This window comes from Hippoglossus hippoglossus, chromosome 12 (genome assembly GCF_009819705.1).
Source record: "Hippoglossus hippoglossus isolate fHipHip1 chromosome 12, fHipHip1.pri, whole genome shotgun sequence".
NCBI lineage: Eukaryota > Metazoa > Chordata > Actinopteri > Pleuronectiformes > Pleuronectidae > Hippoglossus > Hippoglossus hippoglossus.
In genome coordinates this window covers 8,373,425-8,399,778 of record NC_047162.1, presented here as the reverse complement: position 1 = coordinate 8,399,778, position 26,354 = coordinate 8,373,425, and the positions used below count along the sequence as shown (strand labels likewise).

Below are 26,354 nucleotides of genomic sequence, written 5' to 3'. Positions count from 1 at the left end.
GGGGGGGGGGCAACATTTGCAAAGATGAAAAAAGCAGGAATTATGGGTCATTTTGCTTCAACTTTTAATCCTCATCTTCATTCTGAATGAACTAAGAAACCCTTTTGCGCTGTAGCCTTGCTCAGCGAGCGACTTCCTGTTCCTCTGGAGGTATTTATGATGTGAGGACTTCTGAGAAGACTATCATTAGGCACAATATTGAATCTCAACTTGCCCCTGCTTGCATGCAAACAAGAAGACTCTTGCAGACAAGAGGGAGCACTGACACCGATGGAGTTGTTATTTAAAAGCTAACCAAGGTAGTCACAGCGTCTGCATTGTTGTCAGGGTCGGCAGCAGCAGCTGTTTCCTCCACTTGGCAAGCTGCACAACCAAAGTCTGGAAGAACTGAACTTTTTCAGTCCTCCACAAATTAAATCCACACATGATATTTTGTCACATTGCTAGACTGATTTTAAAGGCACGACGATTTCTTCAAGCTTCTGTTGTGTACAGTCTTTTATTGGCATTGTATATCATAGATTGTTCTTGTAACGGGACATTCTTTACAACATAGTTTGGGAAAATATGTTCATTCTGGCTGAGAGTTACAAGACAAGAAGATTAATATCACTTTTATACCTGTTGTTGTTTATTATAAGGCTACAGCCAGGAGACTGATGGCTTAGTTTAACATTTAGCTGGCTAGTCTGGCTCTGGCCTAAAGAACAAAAATCCAGATAACATAAGTGAAGTGTTTGTGCTAAGCTAAAGCTACATCAACACTTATAAGCATGATTTTTTCAATGTTAAATCTTAAGTCCACATCCCTTTTGAGCACTTAAAATACAGACTTTTCTAAAGGCTGTTGACCCTCTTTTCTTTTCAAAGCTTTGTGTTGGTGTTTCAGCCCGGACAGGCAGAAATGGAGACATTTGCTGACACAGTCACCGACATTCTCTTCCTTAATGGGTCTTATCAATCAAAACTCGACCATTGGGCCAGTGACCTGTGTATTTACATTATCATTTCCATCTCTGGAACATCCAGAAGAACTCGAGGTCACCAATGTAGTAGTCGCTGAAAAGAACAAGATGCCAGTGTTTTCATTTTGGCTGCACACTTCTTTGGCTGCTTATTAACAAATAATTGAACCCACAACAACTGACAAAATGGTGGCATCAGCACCTCCACTTTTAAGCCCTGTGGGCCCTGCTATTACCAGCTCCTTAAAGGAGCGAGTGATGCCTAACAAGCTTAGGTGAATTATGTCATTATAGTGTTGGCAACAAGGTGACATGCGTGTTTAGGTGCGTTTCGCTGGACGGAGATTATTTCTGGTACAAAGTTTGTCTAGACTTCAACATGTCATTTTAAAATGTATTAATGTGGACATACACCTGGCTGTTGTTTTTATTTATTAGACAGACGTAGATTGGGGTAGTATTTCCCAAAATGTCCCAAAAATATTTCTTTTATTGAGATTATTTAAGACTGTTACACAAAAAAGGGCGACTAAATACTAAATCAAATCATCCAGTACCTCTCTGTGCATGTATGCACTTAGTGTTGTTTTTACAGGACGTACTTACAGAGGCACAGCTCAGAGCGGAGTGTATCAGGGCTTTCAGGTATTTGAACAATTACAGCACAGTGGGATCCTTTGTTGTCTCCCACCTGTTTCCAGCCATTAGTTAAAGACTAGTGTGCAGCTGGGTTCGGCCACTTATTAAGGCCAATGGTCACAACTGGAATGAACAGTGGTAGCTGTTTGCACAACTCGTATGGTAATTATGACACACAGAGGGGAACTATAAATATTGGGAGGGCTGTCACTGAGAGTTTGTCCGTGATATGGTAGTTTTCTTCAAGCATACGCAAGTGGTGTGTTAATTATATGCTTCATACTGTAAAATATCATGAATAAAGTTCATTTATTTACGTTGTTGACCTGTATTAACCACTTGTTTGTGGTTATTTCTGGGACATGATGCAGCTGGAGCAGAATATTTCCTGTATGTAAGTAGAAAAGCTTGTGTAAACCACGTTGTCATTTTAATACATGCTTGTAGATAATATTGTCAGTGACATACAGCCTCACATTTGAAAAGTAAAAGAGTCGGTGTCGATTTTTTTCTCTTTTCTGAACTTTCTTTTTGTTTGAAGTCTGAACCTGATTGTGAATAAGGAATCCCGCTCCGCGCTCCTTCTCTAATACAAGCTGTCGTCTGAAGTACCAGCCCACATGCCTCCGTGCAGCTGGCAATTGTTCAGCACTGAGTTTGTAAAACTTCGGAGCCGTGTGCTCAAGCGTGGTGAATCGGGGGGGGGGGGGGGGGAATTGCAACAGCTGCCACGGTTGTCTCCTCAGGTACAGTCGCGCAATGAGTGAAGCTCCTCGTCTGTCTCTGCCACTGAACCCCCTGCTAGGATTGGTCTCATTTAAGAGGCGATGATTGAGGGGCTCCTTTGAGGTGCAGTGCCAGTCACAGCATAAGTAGTCCGGGAACTGTGCGGCGGAGAATAATACTGGAAGGCAGCTTAACCACAGCAAGTAAAGAATCTGTCAAAAGATAGCCTGCAGTCATTTCATTTAATGGGCAGACAAGGAGAATTGACCCACAGGTGACAAGATGATATTTGAGCTTAATGTTTTATCTTTCTTTCTAAATCTTGACGGCTGTGAAAGCTCTTGTCGGGGGGGGTTTAAAAAGCTAATATTTATGTGGTTTTAGTTTCAACTGATAATCCATTTACTTGATGGTGGTTTTAACCCCAACAGGGAAATCACTGATTGACCTTTGTGTCTGAAGTCAGAGGACAATGCTGAAACGCTGGGTGTTGGCACTTGTGCATGAGAAAGTTTTTATTGCATTAAGCTACATCCATACTACTACACTTTCGCTTGAAAACGCTGGACACACCAGTCCAGAATTTTAGATCCACTAAAACTTTAGTTTTGTTTGGAAACACTGCTTGTCCTGTTTTTGTTGAGAACACCTGGGCTGCATTCGAGTCTGGATGGGTAGGAATGTAAATGTTTAGAAATGATGACCAAGATGCTCCAATCGGGTTAGACAAAAACATCTTAAATCCGTCAGGCTCCTATCACATGACCTCCCTCCGATAGGTTAACAACTGGCAGTAACCTTGGCTGCTAGTGTAGAACACAACATGAATAATAAATAACAAGCATTGCTGACCCTGTTGTCTTTACAATGATACAACTGCTTACCAATGTAGGAGAAAAGCTATTATTTGAGCAGTGCAGTTCTTCCTTTGTCCAGCATGCCCACTGTACATGATTGGTCACTTGATATGCAGGGGCGCTAGTGCGGACGGGGATTGAACCTGATACAGTTTCATGTGGACAGAAATTATTTTAGTTTCAAAACATTTGTAACTCAAATGTAGTGGTATGGATGTCGCCTTGAATTACAATGCAAATGGAACACTATTCATTTATGTGTGTAGCCGTCTGCAGCACCTATGGATGGATCTAGATGTCTGTCCCACCACTGAGCCTGTTTTTGTTCCATGACAGCCAAGGGCATTCTGTCCGCAGCCATAACATTAATATTTATACTACGAAAATACTTAAAAAGGCGAGGGAAGGCTTCAAGAATGCATTTCTCCTCAGTCATGGAGAAATCTAAGAAACAGCTCTCTCTAAGGTCTCACTGGGGGTTTGAAGGTTTTGTCCAGGAAGCTGTCCTTGAGCTAAGTGTGTTTGACATCTCGCCGTCTTTATAAACCAAGTGGCCAACTCAGCCACTGTGGAAGAAAACTGAGCATCAACAGGAAATGGCAGGAGGAGCAGGAGTGTGTTGTAATGGCAGTGGTATGCTGTATAATCCCGTTGCAGGCTTGTTTAACAGATTCACGACCGTTGTTTCCGAGAGGAAATGGTGCCTGTCCACGCAAGTGATGAAAACAGAGGCTCTGGGTTAAACGCTAACTCATTTAAAAATTTGGGCAAGAGCACTCACAGGGACACCGGGGAGTCACAATTAATTTGCATAACAATCGACACGAACAATGCTGAGGGTGGGGATGGCCGTGCCTGAAAAACTGTTGCATGCCAACTAGGTCAGTGTGACTAATTGGTGTCACCGTGGAATCCCACTGACAGATCCACTTCAGTGGTCGACACAGAGAATCTGGTGATCATAAATTGAGTGATATGACATTCTGACAGTGTAATCAAGCTTCCTAGAAAAAACGTCTTGGTAGCCCATGGGAAACGGGACGAGCATTTCCAAATATGTCATTTTCTCTACACAAGTGAATCAATGTGCTTATTTTGTCTTGTCACGAGATATTGACAGTAGTTTTTGCCCTGACACCCGGTCACCTGACCCACCTCAGGGGCAGAGGAAAACAGGGTCTGTTACTTATTATGTTGCTGCTTGTTTGGAACAGATTATTCCCTGAGCTGGTTTTTAAAACATGTTGGAAATTTTGCACAAAGTACAAAGTGTGTTTTTGTGACACAGACCCTAATAAATCACTGCAAAAATAGCCTGCACCTGCTGTGACATGGTAACCTGATAGGCTAGATGTGGCTAAAGAGACAGACGGCTTCCCTAATTAATAGGATCCTGTCATCATTATGTTTTTTTTCCTTCTGTAGGATCACTTGGGGCTGATAGCCAAAAGCAGAGCAGTGAAAGTATTGAGCACATACCGATACACAAATGCTTGACCCTGAATTACATCATCAGTGCAATAAGAACTAAATAAAATGACAGAAACCATTTTTGGAACTATTTCATGTGTACTTTGACTTTTAAGTCTGAAACCATCCCCATCCAACAACATTGAGGAGGCACGGTTTATGACCTATCGTGCAGCCAGCCACCAGGGGGCGATCAAGATGATTTGTCTTCGCTTCAGGGGAGCTGTCATGTTGTTCATCTTGACCACGGCAAGATCTCCTTCTGACACCACTGTAACGCAAGTAGTGGGGGGGGGGAATCCACAGTCTCCGCAAAAAACAACTTCTAAAGTTCAGCTGAAGCTCATCTCAGGCTGGAGCTGTCAGAGTTAGGCAAATGAAGCCAGTATCTTCACAGTCTTTAAAGTCACAACTTCCTCTTTGTGTTACTGCTGCTCTGAGGGAGGGGCTTCCCTGACCCTAACCCCTTTTCTGTTTGAGGGGGGCGTGCCCCGGGAAAAGCTCTGAGCGGCCCTGCTGGTCTCAGTCTCTCTCTCTCTCTTTCTCTCTCTCTCTCTCTCTCTCTCAGTGGACTCAGTGGCTCATCGATATCCTCTCAGAGTTAAATCCTTTATTCAATCAGCCGATGTGTGGAGTCAGTCACAGGGAGGACTTGTGGCTAAATCTCCCTCATGTGTGTTTGGACTGTTTCGGAGCCACGTTGTTTTCGCACCGGCTGAAGAATCACTCGCATGTTCGAGCGCAAGTGATCGACGCGTTCACCGGTTAGTGCATCGTTTCATTCCACCGCTGTTTGCTTCCATCGACCTGGAGACAGGAACGTGTCGCTGCAGGTTGTGGAGGAGATCAAGTGACGTGGTGTCTGTGGATCTGCCTCTTGTTGTTGTTGTTGTTGTTGTTGTTGTTGTTGTTGTGGTGGTGGTGGTGACTGGACACATGGCGCACGTGCAAATATGAGCAGAGACGACACAGCGTTGTAACAGAAAGGTTTGCGTTGCAGTGTAAAAGATATGCGTGTGAAGTCAATGGATGATCTCCATGTGAGGAGGTGATTACTGAGTCCACATCGGGTACTGGCTAATCACTGGATCAGGAGCAGAGAGCGGCGGCCTGTTGTTAGAATGAAGGATGTCACAGTCACATCAGCTGGTGAAAACATTTAAACTCTGTAATGTGTTCGAATTAGAAGCATTAATAAAAACCACTGTGACTGTTGCTCCAGGCACAACATGGAGGATTTAATGGATAATGCATGAATGAATGGTTGCTGTGATGAAACCAGTCAGACCTCTGTACAACACTAAACTGTGACATGTTCCACTTTCAAATATTTATGAACTGAACTGAACAGCAAATGACAACATATTGATAATGCACCAGTTTCTGTTGATTAGTTTTAAAAGTGGAGAGAGAGAGAGAGAGAGAGAGAGAGAGAGAGAGGCTACACTATAATGTATAATATACAATATTAGTCTTATTTCAAAGCTTGAAAGCTTGTTTTAATTATCAAATAATCTGCTGATAATGTCTCAATTTATTATCTACATAGTTGACGAAATATCTAAACATAGTTACAAAAAATTACTCTTTATAATTTTACTGCACCCATAAATGTTCTGTTTTGCCCAAACACAATAAATTCAATTTGCAACAATAGTGTAAAACTAACTATAGCAGTCACATTTAAAAATCTAGAATCTGAGAAAATGTGGCATTTCTGCTTGAGAACTGTCAGAAATTGATTATCTGTCAAACTGATTAATCATTTTATCTCGAGTTCTGCTGTTTCCTTAGTAAACTTAAATGTATTCAAGCAGTGAGAATGTACATTAAAAGTACATATTTGAATTTAGCGCAGGGTACCAGTATTGATGATCATCCTCAGCCAATGACAATTTACATGGCCGGCAATATTCCAAGTATGGATTGACCTTATTTGTCTTACAAAAGACATTTTAAAAATGATGTTTACATGAGTTGCCAAAAGAAAATTCCATTCATATTCCTGTTCACACGTTAAAGAGTCTGATTATGATTCATATAAACATGCCACTTGTTAACACTCGAACTCAGGGCATGTGTCGTCAAGCAGTTGGTCTTATGTTGATGCTATGAAAAGTCCAATAGCCCAATTATGTGATTAAGATGTTAACATGTCTACACAGTGTGACTAAAGTCAGATTACTCCACAAGGCCCAATCTGATTGTTGCTTGTGATCTCATTCAGATTAAGGTCATCAGAAAATGCTGTTTACACGACTCTGTCTTTTGACTGACTGTTTTCGGTTGATATCAGAATATTAAAGTCCACTAAGACAAGTGGACATATCTCCACTTAGAAAAGACTCCTCATCTGAAACTTGTTCACTGAGTCGACGTCTTCTCTGTGAGATGGAAACATGTGGTCGTGTTTAGGTTCGTTGTTGTGCCGGAGTTTGCATCGTCTGTGTTTGCTAAAGGAGCTCACAGTGGATAAACACTAACATACTGAGCGCCGCACAGGACAAACTCTGACGTCTGCTGCCTGCTAATGAGATCTCATCAAGACCGACAGGAAACATCAATCTCACTGTCACACTGACCACTCGACCTCTCACACACACCCAAAACACACAACTGTCATCTTACAACTTATTCATATTTATTCTAAACTGTGCTTGTCATTAAATTTGCAACAACGTATCTACTAGTACTCACGCTTTTCTGCTTTTTCTTATATTAAGCTCTATTTAATTTTATTCCAATTTTGGGGTATTTTTTCTAACTTTGCCTTTACTGCTGAGCCGACCTTTCCTCTGGTCCAACACTTTTCATTGTACCATTGACCTCGTGTTAGCTTACATATATGATAATTAAATGTAAAGGTTATTTCAATTATATTGCACATAGTTGAAAATGCAAATCGGTGGCACTCAATAATAATAATAATGACCTTAAAATGTAATCATTTGCTGGCAGATTGAAGAGGCAGAGGAGGAGAACAAACAATTAAAAATGTTACATTACTGAGAAATATCAATTAGTACAACCCAGCAGCTTAGCTGTAAAATAAGAAATAAGATGATTGTGTGCATGTAAGAGTTTGTGGAGTCATCCCTGTTTTTGCAGCTTTAACTTCACATTAAAATAACCAGTGTCCTTTTGGTTTGTATAGAAAACGGAGGAGAGTAAATTCCACGTCCTTCTCAATTGACCTGAGCCCTGAACCTGCCTGTTATTTTCTATTTGAGCCTATAAATAATATTTTGAATGCGTCGTGCAGATCACATCCCCATACAAATCAATGGCTCGGGATCCCTGGTGGTCAAAGTCATGAATAATTCAGCCGCTGTGCGACACACCATCAGTCTGTTAATAGCTCATCTCTTCGACCAGGTGCAGAAATGCCACCAGTCAGTGTTTATATGTTTTGTCTTAATAGAGCTGGATTGGATTCCTTATGTGAAACCGGATTCAAACCCTGCCCGTCAATCTGTCCTGTGTCACATGACTTCCGAGAACTGAGTCTAATGAGGATGCAGAGACTTATGGACATACGCATACATATTGACTTTTCTTTTGATTTATTATGGTGTGTGTGTGGGTGTATTAGGGTTCGGTTCAAGTAAAATAATCACGTCACGTAAAGACATATATAGTCTTATACTCCACCCTGATGTTCGGTTTCCACTGTGCAGTATGATGAATGTGCAGTTCGATACTAGAAGGTGTTTTTTACATTCACACCTGAGATTCAGACGTGCACATACAAGCATGATTTTTGTGACCATATAATTTTTGCAAGCCAGCCATTGTCCAAATATGCAACTTGCACTTATACACCGATAAAAGACTTTCCATAGAATTAAGAAACGTCCTGTTGTTACATTTTTGAAAGGAGCAATATTTCACATATGGATAAATATCATATAAATGTAAAATTTTGTGGAAAAACATACCAGACCCAAATTATTCCAAGCGTCACTGGAAAACGCGCCTGCACAAAATGTTTTGAAAGTTGTTCACTTCTTGTAAATCCTGTTTGAACTGCATGAAACAAATCAGATGAGCGAAGAATCTTCGACTTTTCTCTCAGGTCCCATGAGATTCTCTGACTTGAGAGATCTTGGCAATGTACAGATGTTTAATTCATCTCTTATTTCTCCCTCCTTCCTGTGCACAGGGGCAGACAGAGAGCGGATGACAGCCAACCATGAGACCTACCTTCTTATGGCCAGCACCCAGAATGACATGGAGGATTGGGTGAAGACAATCCGAAGGGTCATCTGGGCGCCTTTTGGTGGAGGTCGGTATTACATTACACACACAGCCAGTGTTGAACTTGTTAATGACCTCAGCTTAGGGGGGTTGGTCTGTCTGTGTCAGCAGGTTTACTCAAAAACTACAGATCCTTCTTTTCAAAATTTTGTCGAGAGCTGGGGCATAACCCACTTTTTGCACTGTTTTTAACATGGCGAATTAGCCTTGGTGGAAGTATGCACTACTAGCTTGTTTATGAGATCTGTACAGCAGGTTTTGTGTTCATGCGGATGACTTTGAAAGTTTACAACAGCGGTGCTCTAGAAAGGATAAAGGCCCTTTCAAAAAGAAAAATGATTTGCAGTGAGCTGGCCAATGGGTTCAGAGCAAAAAATACTCAAAAGTATAAGCAAAATAGATAATTGGATGGATCTTTGTTTTGGCTTCTGAATACTAATTAAAAGAACAAATCCATGATGTGGATTTACAGTTGCACCGTGTGGAAATTCTTCTCATGAAGTTGTCCCTGACTTTGGTGGCATCACTGTGCTGATTACCGGGTGTCCCGCTGTGCCGCTGTGGCCTGTTATTGACTGTGCTGGCAGATATTGGCCCACATTGTGTGAGAGCAGGGCACAACAAGCGCGGCGTTTGTGCGCGGGCGGGCAGTTCAGGCGGCTCCCGGTGACACGGTGAATGGACGAGGCCAAGCCGGCCCCCTCTTGTTTCCAGCGCCGGGAGTTTGACGTCTATTGCAGTTGACTGCTCTTCAAAAGGACGAGCCATTTGTCAAAGATGCCACGGGAAAGGTGGCTCCACGCTGGAGCCGAGCCACCGCTTCCTCTGTCTCCCTCACATGAAGAGCGTGCACACACACACACACACACTTCATATTCCAGCCTTTCACGTTTTGCTGTAGCAACAGAGACAAACTGAGCCCTGATTGGCTGGTCAGTGGCCCCGACGTGTGATTGTGCTCGGAGAGTGACAGACAGGGAGGGAGCTCCCAAAACGAAGCCCCCTGCGTCTGACCCACAGAACCACTTGGAGCCGGCTAACGGTCCTGCTGTCATGTGGCGCTGAACATTTACTATGATGCCGGATTAATCACCGGCCCGACTCGTATGAGCTGAGGACGAGAGAGAGAGAGCTGGAAGTCAGACCTGGGAGACATGTGCAGCTGTGGCCTCTCCATCTGGATCCTGGGGGATCTGTTTCATGGTAATGACCGGCTTGTTTAGAGGAAAGAGCTGATGTTTGAAATTGAATCTCTGAACTTTGTTGTTGCCGAGGGATTAATACGATGTAGAAAGTTAAGAAGGTGATTTTAAACTTGAAATCAAACTATGTGGTGCTCCCTTTGAGTTTGGTGCAGTTATTGGGTCGTGCATCTTACAGCTGATAGGATAGAAGCGATATATTTACTGTATATACAGTGTGAACACAATTGCACAGATAGAGATGAGTATTGCAGTTACACCTGAGTGAGTTGTGTTGAGAATTTACAGACTGTTTTGTTGATTTCATGTTTGTGGTGCAGTGAAATTCAATGATGGCAGTGGCCATGAAAGTAATTTATATATATAAATATCAGTTCAAGCAACCAAAGACACATTCTTGTATTGGTTTGGAGTAATTTCTTTTTAACCCAACCTCCTCCTGCACACACTCCATAGTTCTGACATGTGTTGTGTCTGTTTCAGTCTGTAACACAAACCATTTGACAGTTTACATTTTCAGTAAATGTTTCTCCTCACGTACAGTTTATATATGGTTTTAAAAAGTATAACACCCCAATTTGAAGTACTTGACAGTAAAATATGACAGTTTCCTCGCCTTCTATATATGGACAGGACCTGTTCAAACCAGACATGACCTCGGCTATGACTTGTTGCACCAGAACTGATGAGACTTAAAAAGTAGGAAGGTTCTGTAGTGTCTAAAGGTTTGTCAAACATGTGTGAAGTTGAAGTGAACTGAGAAATTCCCATTTCTAATTATGTCTGTATCAAGATGTCGAAGTGATAGTGAGTCATTCATTCAATTCCCTGTGGTCGCCAATGAATATGTTATGATAAAATGATCTCCCTGCAAATATTACACTTCATAAATACATGTTGGCTTTACAAGAATAAAGCTTTGTCCTGGTTAATTTAAAATTAGTGGTTACTAGTGCGGTAAACCTGCTGTGTGCTCGGCCTGTGGTGATGCTGGCTGCAGCTTTCTGTCTGAGTAATTGAGCCATCGCGATTAAAGACTACAGAACAATGAAGCTGCTGCACAAACTGCTGTTCACCTGTTTATTCAAAGTTCAGTGAAGAACAACAGAACCCTGAACTGGAGAATCATTTGTCGTTGTAGTGAACGTGCTGTTGTAGGGATCGACAACGTAACATCCGCTGATGAGTCCCAGCAGCTGCTGCTACAGAGCACTGGTCACATGTTTATTCAAATTGTATTAATATTGAACATATTGTGGGTCCAAATTGCACCAAATTGGACACTGCACCTTTTGGGTCCTTAACAATTCACATTCCAAGTAAAAACCCAAGAAATATGAACAGTGATTCTTGAAGTATGCGAGTCACATGCAGACAGAGATCACTGGAATTGTTAAATTCACCCCAAAAAACATCTGCTATCTGCTAACATCATATTTTGTCAAATACATCATGATCCAATGCTTTTACAACTCGATATTAAGAGTTGTCCAGTCCATACAAAAGTGATGCAGTGTGTTGTGGGCATTTGAGAAGCAGGTTTTTCTCTTTGGTGCAGAAATCATTATTCCTACATGAGATATTCAGCGTTGTAATGTAAGGACGCCATTAACATCAGCATCATATCACATATTTGAAGGACATTCATCCAAGCACATGACAGAACCAGAACCAGGAAGGGAATCAGTAATCCTGGAGAGGGAGACAAAATAGCCTGTGTTGTGTCTGCACATCTCTCCCTCTGCATATATGTGTGTGTGTGTGTGTGTTTGAGTGTAGACATGAGTGTGTGTTGTGTGTTCCTGCTGAGCTCCTTCAGAGCGAAGGCTCCCTCTCTTTTTGCCCAATCCCCCTGCGGTCGTGGTCCGAGCCTCTTTTGTCCAGTGAGGAAACAGCAAAACACATCATACAAACACATGCACAGTTCATAAGCTGGTTCACACATGTGACCGGGGAAAACATTCCTCGACTCATGACTGGGAGCGTCTGGAGGGATGTCCTCTTTCTCACTCACTTCTGTTTCTCACTTGTTCTCTGATGTTGCCGTTTTCATCATCGATGTGAGGGGATATTCATCATTCTCTGTATTCTGCTCTGATCCATCTGAGAGCTTCAAATATCTTCATGTGGCTGTTGACTGTTTGGGCTTATTTGGATTGCTGCTTCAACTGAAGTGGGGGGGAACAAACAATCCCCCTAAGTGACTGATCCGGAGGAGAGAGAAGACAACACAAGACTCGGCTGTTAAACTTCTGAGCGACTTGTTCTCAAGTGTTTTTTTTTTCTCTGAGATGGAAATGAAGATGCTTTGACTGACCCTGCTGTCAAACCGATGCATCTCTCTTTTACATCTTCTTTCTGTCGTCAACTGCAAACACAGAGGCTGCTTCTTGGAGAATGCTGTGCAAGCGCTTTAAACTCTGCACCTCTGATGTGTTATCTTATCACAAGTTTATCAACCGGCGATTCTTCCGGAAGCTTGCCGGTTTCAAGAAGGGTGAGTGGAGACGACAGCTGACACACGCAAAGTGAAGGCGTGTTGATGCATTCTCAGTCGATAAGCTGTTGATGTCGACTTTAACTTCAGAGGGTTCAGTTGTTGTTAAGCTGTTGCGCGCCGTGTCGAGCGCACGAGGATCCTGGGGTAAGCTCGGTCGAATTCAGCCGCCGTGCCGTACCTCGTCGTACCACGTGTGTGCATGTGTGCGTGTGTGCGTGTGTGTGTGTGTGTGTGTGTGTGTGTGTGTGTGTAGCCTCTGTCTGTATCTAGAGACCGGAAAAGTATGCAGATCCAAATCTCTCAGGAAGGCTGCCCTAATCCCCTCTTGTGTAGCGTCCACATGAGACTGCTGCTGCTTTTTCCTTTTTTTCTACGGCGACTGCCTCAGACAAAAGGCGAGAGGTGCTCAGCAGGAAGTTAGAGATTTTGATCATCGGAGTAAAGCTTTGTGGGTGTACTATTATTTTTTTTATTTTCTGGCTTGGGCTGTCTGTCAGACCTTATCGTAAATAGGTTTTTCAATCAATTTAACTGCTCGCTTTGAACTGCTTTAAGCTGGAGAGTGAAAGTTAAAGAGTGCGGAATATTAAACAGTATTCATATTTTATAAGATAAACCTTCATTTTTTGTGATTTGAGGATTGTGCAGCTGAGAGAACCACATTCTATACTTATATCTGTGGTTTAAAAAAAACCCTGTTGAACAATGGAGACACTGTTCTTATCGTCTGTGAGAAGTTGACCCTGTTGTCAACACCTTATTCTCACATTATAAATCGCTGCTTTACAATTTGTGTTAAACAAATCGTGGCCGTGATGAATAAATAAAGGAATTTGCTTGTTGTTGTTCCTCTGTTGTGTATCAATCTCGTCCCGTCATTTAATATTCCCTCCTGTGTTTCAGGGATCTTCGGTCAGAAGTTGGAGGAGACGGTGCGGTTTGAGCGCCGCTTCGGGAACAAGCTGGCCCCGATGCTGGTGGAGCAGTGTGTGGATTTCATCCGGCAGTGGGGCCTTCAGGAGGAGGGTCTGTTCCGGCTGCCTGGACAGGCCAACCTGGTCAAAGAGCTGCAGGACGCCTTCGACTGTGGAGAGAAGCCCTCGTTTGATTGGTGAGGAGACGTGTGAGCCTACTGGCTGGTCGGACTTCCTCAGTGGGTTTTAATGTGTAGCTGATATTCAGATGTTGACTGTGGGAGCTCCTGTCAGTGGTGCAAAAGTTTAAAGACGTTTTCAAAGAAACAGAAGTGGATGAATGGGCACCATTATCTAACAGCCCTCTTCTTAGAACCGACGCTTGCACTCGGAGTGTTGACATATCCAACAACTCCAACTGTTTATTCTCACTTTACCTCCAATAGCTGTGCTGAGGTTAACTGTCTATTACAGTTATTATCACATTTTCCTCATCTGTACAGCACAGCATTGTGACCAGGGATCTTATGTCTTTTTCACAGCTAATATGATATGATACATGATATAGCAGGAAAAGGTTTTATCAAATATTTCAATAATTTGTATTCTGTATAGCGCCAAATCACAACGTACATTATCTCTCATAGAAGAGAACATACAATATTATAGAGACACCAAACAGTTCCCACAACAAGCAAACACAAAACAACAAACTGAGTGTGGGGGCGTGAGAGTGTGAGAGGAGAGAAATGGTGGAGAGAGGAGAGGTGGGTGGAAAAGAGGAGAGAGAGAGAGAGAGAGAGAGAGAGAGAGAGAGAGAGAGAGAGAGAGGAGAGAGAGAGAGAGAGAGAGAGAGAGAGAGAGAGAGACCAGGTTCTGTACAATTATCAAAGTAATAATGATAATGCCGTTGCATTTTGCTCTGTTAGTTCCAGGATGCTGTGCTTGCTGAAAACATGGGAAATTAATCGGGTGTTTGTGTTCCCTCCTGTTCCTCATTGTACTTCAATTGGAACAAATTTTTTTCTCAAGCTTTTTGAAATTATCATTCTCATGTGTCTAGTTTTGCACAATACAATCAACAGATTTACCCGTTTTACCAAGATAATAACTTGAGGACACAATGTTAACTTGTTGGCACACAATAATTACCTGATTGGAACAAGGTAATATCTAAACAGTAAAGGGATGATTGGATTATGCTTTGAAAACCAAAGAGGTGAATTGATTTTTACAACTTTTAAGAGCATCAAGAATTTCATTTGATGACATTCCAAGGTAAAAATAAAACTTGATGTTTTTTGTTTGAGTTGTGAGATGCATATGAGTAAATTAGTAAATGATCTTGTGCACACAAGTTATTCAAGACATTTACCCTCAGCCTTTACTTAAGGGGCTGTGTAAAAACATGATTTAAGGGCTTTAAATTAAATGCACTGACCGGATCAAACCCTCCATTACTTGGATTCTAATCTGCCACCTACAGGAGGCAGCACTGAGAGCTGTTTTGTAAAGCGCAGTCCTCCATCCATCACTGGGAATGACAGAGAAGTGCATTACCTGTCTCCCTCGTGTTCTTAGTTTATCTCTTTCCTGGTTCTGGTATTTACATCATCTTCTGATTCTGTCCATTTCCTGCAGCACTCTCCCTGCAGGAAGCTTCACAGTGATCCATGTTCGCCTCCTCGCCATGCTGCCATAATGAATTATAACCTCTCCCTGCCCCCTCCTTTACTTCTCTCTCCGTCTACAGTAACACAGATGTGCACACTGTCGCCTCCCTGCTGAAGCTCTATCTCAGGGAGCTGCCGGAGCCCGTCGTCCCCTTCCAGAAGTACGATGACTTCCTGGCATCCGGCAAGCTCCTCGGAAAGGATGATGAAATGGTAGGAAAGAAGAAATATATTTTATACCTATATCGACCAAGAAATTTACTTTTACACACTTTATTCCTCCAAGTTGAAGTTTGATTTTTATATCGACGGACGTCAGCACTAAAAAAAAAACTCGCAGAAATCTTCCAGAGTCCTGGTTTGAGGCTTTAAAGCTCGTCCGTTGCTGCTCAGTCATGTGATGTTTGTGTCTCAAACGTCTCTCCCCCATCGTCACCTGAGTTTGTGCCTTTGTGTGTATGTTTGTGTGTTATTTAATGTCTCAAGTGTGGATTGGAGCTGTCTGACCTTTAAAAACGTCTGAGCTCTTTAAAATTTAAAGGGAACACAGAGCAGAATTGCAAGTGGACATTTTTACTGTCGGGCCTGAATAGAAGTCTTGAGCTGTTGAGCTTGAGCGTAGCTGGAGGCTGGAGTCACAGAGAGTGTAACTTGCAAATTGAAGGAGAAATTTTTGTTTGGTTGCTGAAAATCCTGAGGTTAGAAAAAAGGAGAATCTTGGATCTGATCAGCCGGACATCATGACCATATTTACTTCACAATTTAATAACAAATATAAATGAATTCCTTGTCATTAGTGAAAGAACACTGTTGTAATACTTTAACACATGTTTGCTTGATTTCTGGTAAAGTTAATTCATTTTGATATAGCGCCCCCTGGAGAACAGTGCACCACCTGCCTCTGACTCATTGTTTTTAAACGACAGATAATGGATCTTTTGATCGACCGGCTGTGTTCTGTGTGATGAAACTCTGAGAAAAACATGGTTCACTTATCCGTGTCAATAAAAGGTCCTGCATCATGTTTTATGTGCTTTCACTGCAGCAAACACTGGTTAATATCCTTCTATTTCTATTTCTTTCTGTCCTTTGTTCATTGATCTTGAACTTGTATACACCTCAAGACATTTTTCTTTCTCCTTGGCCTTTTGGTGCGATTGTTATATTTCATAAGCTGTAAATTGTCCATGACTTGTGCAATGAATTGATGTGAAATATTGATCTGTAACCTCAAGAAAGTGTCTGTCATCTGCAGGGTATGAATGATTTGAGACGCCTCGTGGAAAGTCTACCTCAAGTCAACTTCAACCTTCTCAAGTACATCTGCAGGTATTGATTATTTCTTACAGTGGATGAAATGATCGTTATTGTTCGGTGTCACATTGAAGATGTTTTCCTGTCCGACAGGTTTCTAGATGAAGTGCAGTCGTATTCAGGAGTGAACAAAATGAGCGTTCAGAACTTGGCCACAGTCTTTGGGCCAAATATCTTGAGGCCAAAGATCGAGGATCCAGTCGCCATTATGGAAGGTGAGTATTCCAGACTGTCGTGTATATGAAACATTTTCTGATCTTATGTAAAAACGATTTTAAAGAAGAACTATGTGTGGTTCCATGTTTAGGTACTGTTCTGGTCCAGCAGCTCATGGCCATTTTGATCGGCCGCCAGGACGTGCTATTCCCTCACAGCGAGGACAGCCCCACGGCCCTCGAGCTCGTCAACAACAACGTCGAGCTACCGCGGCGACAAGCCACCACAACTACCTCCGCCGTCACGACAGTGTCTCAGAACGCCGAGAACAACAACACGCAGGTGGTCCGCCACTGTGTCTGGGAAGCCCCCGAGTCTCCTTCGCACCGCCAACACGTAGAAAAGAGTGGCTCCCCGCGGCCGTCAAGCCCTCGCAACGGTGTCACTGGCCGCTTCGACATCACCCGCAGCCCCCCACTGACTATTAAAAAGAACCCGGCGTACAGTAAAGGCAGCGGGATTGTCACAAACGGCTCCTTCAGCTCCTCGCCCTCCTCGGACCCCAATCAAGAGAAGAGCCAGACTCTGAGTGGAGGAGGGAGTTTACCGATGCGGCGCAGTGGGGCCCTCAAAGGCTCAGGCACAAAAATGGGCACCAGCGGCGTGGCGGGTGGGAGCAGCACTGTTGGGAACGGAGTTGTGCGCATGGGCATTTCAGGCACTGATGTGGTCACAGGGGGCCTACACGGCCGCAACAGCCTCTGGGCCCCAAACGGCTGCGTCACGTTACGGGTGAACAACAAAACGCGCGACGGCTCCAACGGGGAACAAACCGCCAATCAGAATCGTCTGTCCACGTACGACAATGTCCAGTTAAACCACCAGAACCTGCAGCTGCAGAACCAGATCACCAACACGTGTCTAAACAGCAGCTGCGAGGACAAGCAGAGCGTGGACAGCGCCACCTGGTCCACGTCCTCCTGTGAAATCTCTCTTCCTGACAACTCCACTTCCTGTCGTTCCTCCACCACCACCTGTCCTGAGCAGGACTTCTATGGAGGTCACTACGAGGACCTGGATGGACCAGCTCAGGATACAGAACCTCCTCAGTCTGGTGGAGGAGGAGGAGGAGGAGAGGGGGAGGGCCGAGGCAGCAACAGGGAAGCAGGAGGGGACGGAGCAGGGAGGAGCAGCCGAGGAACCAGCAGCAGTGAGAACAGTGACGGTTTCCCTGCTGCTAACGGAGCCGGCAGCCACAGCGCTCTGCACAGCTTAGTGGCCAGTCTCAAACAGGAGATGCACAAACAGAAGACAGAGTATGAGGCCAGGATAAAGAGGTATGATCCATCTGTGGGCGGACAAATGAAGGCACCACAATCACAATCCCAGACACTTTATTGCATGTTCCCTTTGCATTAGAGCCCAACTGACATAGATTTTTGGGGCAATACCAATATTGGACAGTAAAAGATTTCTGATACAGATGTAAACAGGCCAATATAAATGCATATTTTATTTTTATATTTTGCAATGATTCCCAAGATGTTGTAATCGAACTCTTGTGAAAAAAAAATGTAAATGAGGCTTGATTTTTTTTAAAGTTTAACCATAAACTTTATTGTGAATAAAGAGAAAACTACAACCATATTTTTGGAATTTGAAAATAAACTAAACCTAAAATTAGTTTACTTAAAATGTAGTTTTGAATGCATCCTTTCTGCATTATTCTGTAAAATATAAATTTTCACATAAACGTTGATACAGATATGTCTGTGAAAGATCTGGATGTGGTTTGATAAACAGTTTTAGCCTTGGGTGAATTTTACAAAACATCTACTTAAGCTGCGGCATGTTATTTATTAAGTTTATTGAAGGTTAAACGGAATTGCAGCCTTCCTCCTTGTTTGGTCATTAAAATCTACTCTCAGTTGCAGTTTTCCTAATCCTGTACCTCCACCTCCTCCGCAGCTTGGAGCAGCGCAACCTGGACCTGGAGACGGAGATGGTGAGCCTCCACGAGGAGCTGGACCAGGAGAGGAAGAAGTACACCATGGCCGAGATCAAGCTGCGCAACGCCGAGCGCGCCAAGGACGACGCCGAGCGGCGAAATCAGATGCTGCAGAAAGAGATGGAGCAGTTCTTCTCCACGTTCAGCGACCTCACTGCGACCGGCAACGCCACGGCCACGGCCACGCCCGCTGACCCACGCCGGCCAGATCGCGCCAACGCCATCTGGATACAGTGAGGGAGGCCGGGGGGGAACATGGTGCTGATAAGACTGTGTAAGACTCAATAATGTGATGTGAACATTACCCAGGCTCCAAACGGGATTTGGATGCTTGTTGTAGAAGGAAAAGTGGGAAGTTTCGTCAACGGCATGTTTTAATTTAAGAAATAGCTGGTGTGCGGCTGATGCAGGTCACCTGTAGAAATGTAGACGTCACCTGGAGTGATGTCAGAGTGACATTGTAAATACAACATTAATTTAAACACTCGCCAACCCTCTTAGAAACTGTCGCGGTACCTGCTCATCTGACCTGGTGGTGGAATAAAGGGACTGTAAACCTGAGGATTTACAGTGCTACCATTGTTTTATATTAGCTCCTAGAGCCGGATAGAAGGGGAAGAATAAACATTTAAAAAGGTTGTGATCAGCGAAAACGTGGAAATAAAAACGGAGCTGACGACGATGCCAAATCTCCTCCCTGTCTTTATTCATTTTTTTTTTTTTTAAATCTAACCAAAAAAAAAAAGAAGAAACATCCTATTGTTCCGTGTAATTCTGTATCTGCTCGTGTACATAGAGGGAAACAATGCAGACAAGCCACAGCAGCATATGTATGTAAATGAGAAATGAAAAGTACTGCGTAAATGTTTATCTGATATTTAAGCAAAGTTATCAATGTGTGATATTTTATATTTTTTTCCTTGCACTTACATGTTTTGTTGAGTGTCGCTCCAGTTGGTACTGAATGTTGTATCACTTCAATGGGACAGTATACTGTACATGTGCCTGTGCTTCTGTGCTGTTGTATTTTATTCTACCCCATGACCAAAAAAAAAAAACGAGCCTGTACTGTAAATATTTTATAAGTGTAGACACTAATTGTTAGTCTGTACTGTGGTTTTACGCGTATTCAGACGGATGTGGCACGTATTCTAAATGGACTGATGCTGATTGGAAGAATGATGTCGCTTGTAAGAAAAAATACATTTGCACGGTGACGACCTGCGCGACGGGTCATAGGTGTAAATCCCAGATTGAAATAAAAAATGCCTGTGGGCGGATTCATAAATGCAGGTGACAAAATGTGCTTTCCCAAGTTAGAGATGGTGTCGATGTGGATGCTCTTGCAGATAGCGGCTTACAGTCGGTTAGAAATACTCCCCTGTAGACTTGTGAGTATTTCTCTCACCTGACACGTCCCATCCTCACCTCTGCTCAGAATAACAAGCTGGAGCTACAGCACAGTTGCGCTTTTGTATCATGACTGTGAAAAGGGGGGGGGGAGGGGATTTCAGCATCAAGTGTGTCAACTCTGGCAACATTTACAGCTTGAAATTCTCGCATGACTGTGCACGAGGGTCAGTGTCTGCAAAGTGACTGCATCTTTCATGAAGTCCCTGCGAGTGCATTTATTCAGCTTCGAACCAAACGTGGATTTGACTGATGCAGAACAGGTCACATCTCAGTACAGACCAGGGTTGGGCTTCTGTGAGTTGTTTGTATGTGCGTGTGTGTGTGTGCGTGCGCACGCCTGCTGCTGGTCATTGCAGGACATCTGGAATGTGCACATAGAGCAGTAACAGAAGAAAAAGTGCCTGAACAACTGAATGAGGGAGAGAAGGGGAGGGGGGGGGGGGGTCGACTGTGCTTCTTCTCATTCTGCAGCCCTCACTGGGAAATAATAGGCTTAAGCCAAGCCGACAGTGTCACCTCATTCTGTGAATTCCACACAAAAGAGCGGTGAGAGCGAGAGGACGACTGGGCCGGAGGGGTGATTTCGTGACATGATACTTGATACACAGAGGAACTTTGAAAAATGGTTTAATATGAATAAAGATGCATTTTCATGTTACTGAATATGTCTGTCTTTTAATTTTTTTTTATTTAATGCAGGCAGAAATGAAAGAATTTGGCTCGCCCCACATTCACACAGTTGCGACCTCACTCAATAAATATTTTACTATTATTTTTCAATTAATCAATTCCAAATTAAAATGCTCATCACAAGTTCCAAGACCAGTTCTCTGACCAATGACCCAAAACCAAAATAATTACTCAATTTATGAATTAAATCACAAAATGAAAACATGAAACAGGATTAGGTGGGATAGTTATCTTTTGTTTTAACACATCTTTCAGAAAAATATTATTGGATAAAACGTATGCTAAATTTATGAGGTCCCATAACATCTTCTGTGACTGGACAATCCCATCAGAAGTCAAAGGACCTGGAGAAATGAGACAGTCAATATGGACTGTAAGGTATAATGCTACATTTTCTAAGAAATCATTTGAAATACCTAAAAAAAATATAAATAATAATAAATAATCTGATTTCCTGCTCATTGACCTTTGTCTTTGCTTTCTTTAACATGTGAGACTTTGACGTTTTCAACATTTTCACAGGAAATCATTCATGGATCTTAAAATAATAATAAGAAGACTGGTGTCTATAAGGACACGTGTGACAGGGGACTGTTGGTCCATGGCATAGGAATGTGTTTCATTGTTAGATGCCAGATATTAGATTGTATGTCTGATACAGGAGTAGAGACTGTGCAGGTGGGACTGTGTATCTGTCACTGGGACACATTGGACAAGTGGTTTCTATGGATAAGAAGGCCTGAATGGAGTGGTTTGAATCTCAGCTTTGCAGGGGTTGTTCTGAGTGGAGTTTACATTTCCTCCCCATGTCTGTGTGGGTTTTCTCTGCGTACTCCAGCTTCCTCTGTAGGCTGGCTCTGAGTGGATGGGTAGATGGATAAATGGATGAATATAAGCCCAGGTAAAAGAAACACAGTACTCTGTTCTCTAAGATCAAAGTTTTTGTTTATTTTCCATCACATACATATACTATTTTTACATACACAGTTCCTTTAAAATGTTGTGTTTACAGGTACAGCTTTCAGTATTTTTTTTTTTCTTCTGCGTTTGTTTTGACTTTATTTGAAACGCTTTAGCCTGAAGCTTTGAGATCAGCGTGAAACGGATACAATTTTTTTTTCTTGGATTTCAATAACCTGACGATGTCAAGAGAATGGTTCATTAAAACAGCACGGCGTAAAAGAAACGAGAGAGAAGGAATCCTTAAAGAACAGCATCACCTGATTCAGATGAGCTATACAGGGTTTCGTCGTCGTAGAGTTCCACATTTAAGACTATAACATTTTCTGCATCGCCCGACCCTTCGCAGTAGCTCGCCTCCCTGTCTTGAGTGCAATAACGTGTTTATTGCCTTGTTGTATCGTTGTTATTTACAATGTGACTTGGAAAGAAAAGATAAGAGGTGGAATCCAATGAGCTGGGGATCACGAGTACCGAGTACACGATGCATCCTAACTTTTCACACCAGCGCTAATATTGTGTCTGAATGACGAGTCGGCTCATCGCCACGTTACAAATGAATGGATCCTGAATCCACGTGAGACCCTTGTGACGTAAATCGATGAGCAGCTACTGTAGCTGACACGTGTCTAATTCTAAGTTAATGTGACTGAACCTAAATACATACATGGACTTTTCAAACACATGACTGCACCGATCAACATTCTGTAAGCCAATCACACACAAGTCATGATCTTACTTTAGAAAGAAAACAAAGTCTCTGTAAAATCCAGACAGTTTGAGTTGAATGCTGGTTAATTTAAAATCACACACACACACACGTACACATTGATGTGCGTCATCGTGAAGCGTATTCATCTCTACATTCAGTGCTCGACAACCCGGGCGGCTTCTGTGTCTGACTCGTTTCAGCTTCAGGCACAAAAGCACCTTTTTTATTACCACAGAATCCTCTGAGGGGAAGTCTTACAAAAAGTAAGAAAGTTCACATTCAGAGAAAAAAAAAAAGAAGAAAAAAAATCATTATATGTTTCACTTTTTGTTTGACCAGAACATGTACGGATACTAAAGAGGAGAGTGTCGTCGGGACAGTTTAAAATGCCCTGTGAAGTATATAGTGTCTGTGGGGGCAGGGGGGGGGGGCCGGACTCAAACACTAAAGACCCCTTTGTGATTGCCCTGGCCCGAGACCCTGACCACAAAGCCAAGCTACAGCCCGTAGCTTCATCCTGGAGGCGCCCGGCCTCAGTTACACTCGTCGCTCTGTGGAGGTGCGTGTGAGTCTGTGCGTGTGTGTGGTTCACTGTACACGAGCCACTGGCAGAGTGAGTGTTAACAAAGTAGCTGTTTGAAGTTGGGTCTGTCAGCTTTGTTTGGGGGGGGGGGTTTGAGAGAAGCACTGTGCCGCAGCAGCTCGGCCAGAGATCACAGAGATACAGTTAGACTGTGTGAAAGTGTGAGAAATGACCACCTCAGCAGTGATGTCACCACATCTCGTCGAGGACGTCACCGCTGAGACTGAAATATGATGATAAATGGTGTTTAAAGTAAACACGGGCCAATTTGTTAGGTTCATGTTCTCACCTCTGTCCCTTCGTTTGTTGGTTTGTTTGTTTGTGAACAAGATTACACAAAAACAACTGAACAGATTCCAACGAAACTTAAGGGAAGGGTGCGATATGGGTCAGGGTAGAACCCAAAGAACTTTGGTGCAGATCCGCATGAGGGGGTGGATCCGGGAATTTATTTCACTGTCTTCAACATTTTCACCATTTTCCCAGGGAATAATTCATGGGATCTTGATGAGAAAAAGGCATATTAATGGGACTGATATATATGAGTGTGTGCAATTTGGTTCTGCTTGATTCAAAGGGGCCTTGGCGGAGAAATGCACTTCATTAAGTGACAGTGTAAGACCCAGCGAGTGTGCGCTTGATTTTTGTGTATCGTCATTTTACCTGATTGTCAAGTGATAACACTGCAAAACAGGCAATCCAATCTTTGACGCAAACTGTGCATGAAGCAGAAAGTAATCTGTTTCTTCTCTTCATACAAACATCGATCACAGACGTTATTTCACTCCTCGTAAAATATGATTTTGTAACGGAATGAAAATGACAAAATAATAATGACGAAATCTTCCCTTATTCCTATTAAACGAAGAATAAATATGGTACGCACACAAATAAACATGTGACAAATCAAGTGCCCAGCAACTCCTCAAATGCAGCCATTGCATATTGCAGCTCGAAGCCTTGTTGTGACCCGTGAAATAGATAAATAGAGTAGATAGATAGGTGAGGATACTGTCTCCTTTGATTCCACTCAGTCAAACACACTGTACACCTACTCTCGGAAATAACATGGATCTTTATAAGAGCTTAGATGTGACTTAGTGGGCTGTACGTGTTTGTGTCCCAGTTTTATGGGAACTGGTTAATAGTTGCAGAACTGGAATTGGAAAATGTAAGACGGCAGCAAACCTTCCATGATGTGAACACTAGCGTAAGCACTGGATTTGTCAGAAGCTATAAGGAAAGCAATCACACACACTGAATTCAAGTGGCAACAAAAAGTGTTTTTCTTTGTTTCCTGCACCAAAGGTCTGGTGGTTTTGTGGATCACAATAAGTTTTAAGGCAGAAAAAGAAGAAGCAGTGAAAAAAGATATATTCCCCCCCCCCCAAAAAAAATAACACTTCCTGCACCTGCAATGCTTCATTCTAAAAGGCACTTGCCATATTCAGGTTCCGTCTGTTTAAATAAATAAATAAATCAATAAATAAATCTCACAACTGAGAAATAAAACATAGCAGATGGGGGTGCCTGTGTCCAGTTCCCTTTATATATGAAAAACACAGCACGTGTTTTTTGGGGCGTGACGTGACGTGAAATCAAAAGTCATTGCTACGACGTTAACACTCATCAGCCGCCTTCAAACTATCGACCACGTCACTCGTCTCTCCTTCTGAAAGTGTTCTGTGTGTCAAAGAGTCAAATCATACGCAAGTGGTGGAATATAGACTGACCTCCTGTGCCTACGAGGGGTTATTGGTACACAATGACATGCAGAAGTGGTGGAAGGGCCAATCATATGCTGCCAGGGATATAAAAAAAAAAAGGGACATTCCGCACAAATCAGTTGTTTGGGAGTGTGATGACCCTTTTGAGTCCAAACGCAGGCGTGACATTCACTGAAGTCTGAGGCTACATCCACAAGACTATGTTTTAATTTGAAAACGCCACTTTCCAAACTAAAACAATCACGGTCCACACAAGTGTTTTGGCTCCATATCAGAATTAATCCCCGTCCATACTAGCACGCCAAAAAAAAACGCATATCACGTGACCACTCACGTACACTGGGCATGCACATGCCGATGCAGAATTTAACTGCGCAACAGCTGGGTGCAAAGACAACAGGGTCAGCAAAGCTTGGAATTGATTATCCATGTCGTGTTCTACACTGGTTCTCCACCGAGGCTGATGCCGGTTGTTTTCTTCTGGAAGGGGGGTCATGTGACAGGAGCCTGACGAATCAGCAAAGGCTATGTCGTGACCGAAAAGACCCAAATCAGCAAGAGGTTACGTCTTCGTTTCCAAACATCTCCGTTTCTATCTGTCCAGACTAAAAACATGCCCCGGAGTTTTCAAACTTAAACAGCGTTTTAAGCAGCATTTCCGAACTTCTTCATTTTGGCCAATGGAAAGGCAGTAGTGTGGATGTAGCCTCAGTGACACACTCACACACACTCACACACACACATTCTCCCCCCACATGTCTTGGAGTTGTGTTAGTTTTACATCATATATAAACAAAAGTCTCTATGCAGACTCATTTTTAGCATACAGTGAGATTAGCACTGTTTTAAATCTAATCATGCAGGACTACAGCGATAGGCGGGGGGGGGGGGGGGGGGGGGGGGGGGGGCAACTGAGGTGGAAAGCGGTGATGTGGCAAGGTGCGCTATAGTGTGGAAAATGAAGTTTAAAATAAAAACCAAACAGAAACTCCCAGTGTACTGGCCATCAGTCCCACTCTGTGTGCCCCTTCAGCTGTACAGAATTACATTATTTACAAGTATCACAGGGGGGTGGCGTCGCTCTGGGTGAGAGTGACTACATATCCCTGCAGAGTAACCACATACAAACACGCAAATTCAGGCAACCTTACATTGGGGATTGTGTCGGGCGGGGGGGTTGAAATACAGCAGTGTCGTTACATAAGGGCCGGGTGGGGGGGGGGGTAAAAGGAGAATGGGGTTTGTATTGTACAGTAGCGATGAGCACAATGGGCAGCCCACCTTGCCACAATGACTGGAGCATAAATGCTTTTGTAAGGAGTTGGGAGACCAGCAGCCAGCCAATATGCACTTTGCACTTTGAAGATGCCAGTCGAAGCGTTTGGTCGTTTTGTTCGGATGCCATATACAAGATATTTGGGTAATATAAGCAAAGCAACTAGAGAATCATTAACATACACCTCAGCTCATTTACTTCAGTTTAAATACCACTGCTGTTTTTGAATGACAATGCACAGGCTTTTAGATTTCATCATTTTCAGATCCCATAACTTTTTTGCTCTTGATATATTAATTTTGATCTTTTCTC

The 26,354-nt window shown here is 43.0% G+C and overlaps 1 protein-coding gene across 4 annotated transcripts in view; it reads left to right on the top strand.

Moving 5' to 3' along the window:
* Window positions 1-20,049, top strand: part of arhgap24 (Rho GTPase activating protein 24) — a 65,420-nt gene extending 45,371 nt beyond the window's left edge. For 3 of the 4 annotated variants that reach the window (XM_034603202.1, XM_034603205.1, XM_034603204.1), the window contains 7 exons: window positions 8,820-8,942; window positions 13,520-13,727; window positions 15,284-15,416; window positions 16,459-16,532; window positions 16,611-16,732; window positions 16,825-18,010; window positions 18,642-20,049. In XM_034603202.1, the coding sequence (XP_034459093.1) occupies window positions 8,820-8,942; window positions 13,520-13,727; window positions 15,284-15,416; window positions 16,459-16,532; window positions 16,611-16,732; window positions 16,825-18,010; window positions 18,642-18,918 (2,123 nt within the window). In that variant the 3' untranslated portion in view covers window positions 18,919-20,049. Of the gene's footprint in view, window positions 1-5,207; window positions 5,422-8,819; window positions 8,943-13,519; window positions 13,728-15,283; window positions 15,417-16,458; window positions 16,533-16,610; window positions 16,733-16,824; window positions 18,011-18,641 lie in introns of those variants that run through there. The other variant, XM_034603203.1, reaches the window with a different exon arrangement.
* Window positions 20,050-26,354: the final 6,305 nt, after the last annotated feature.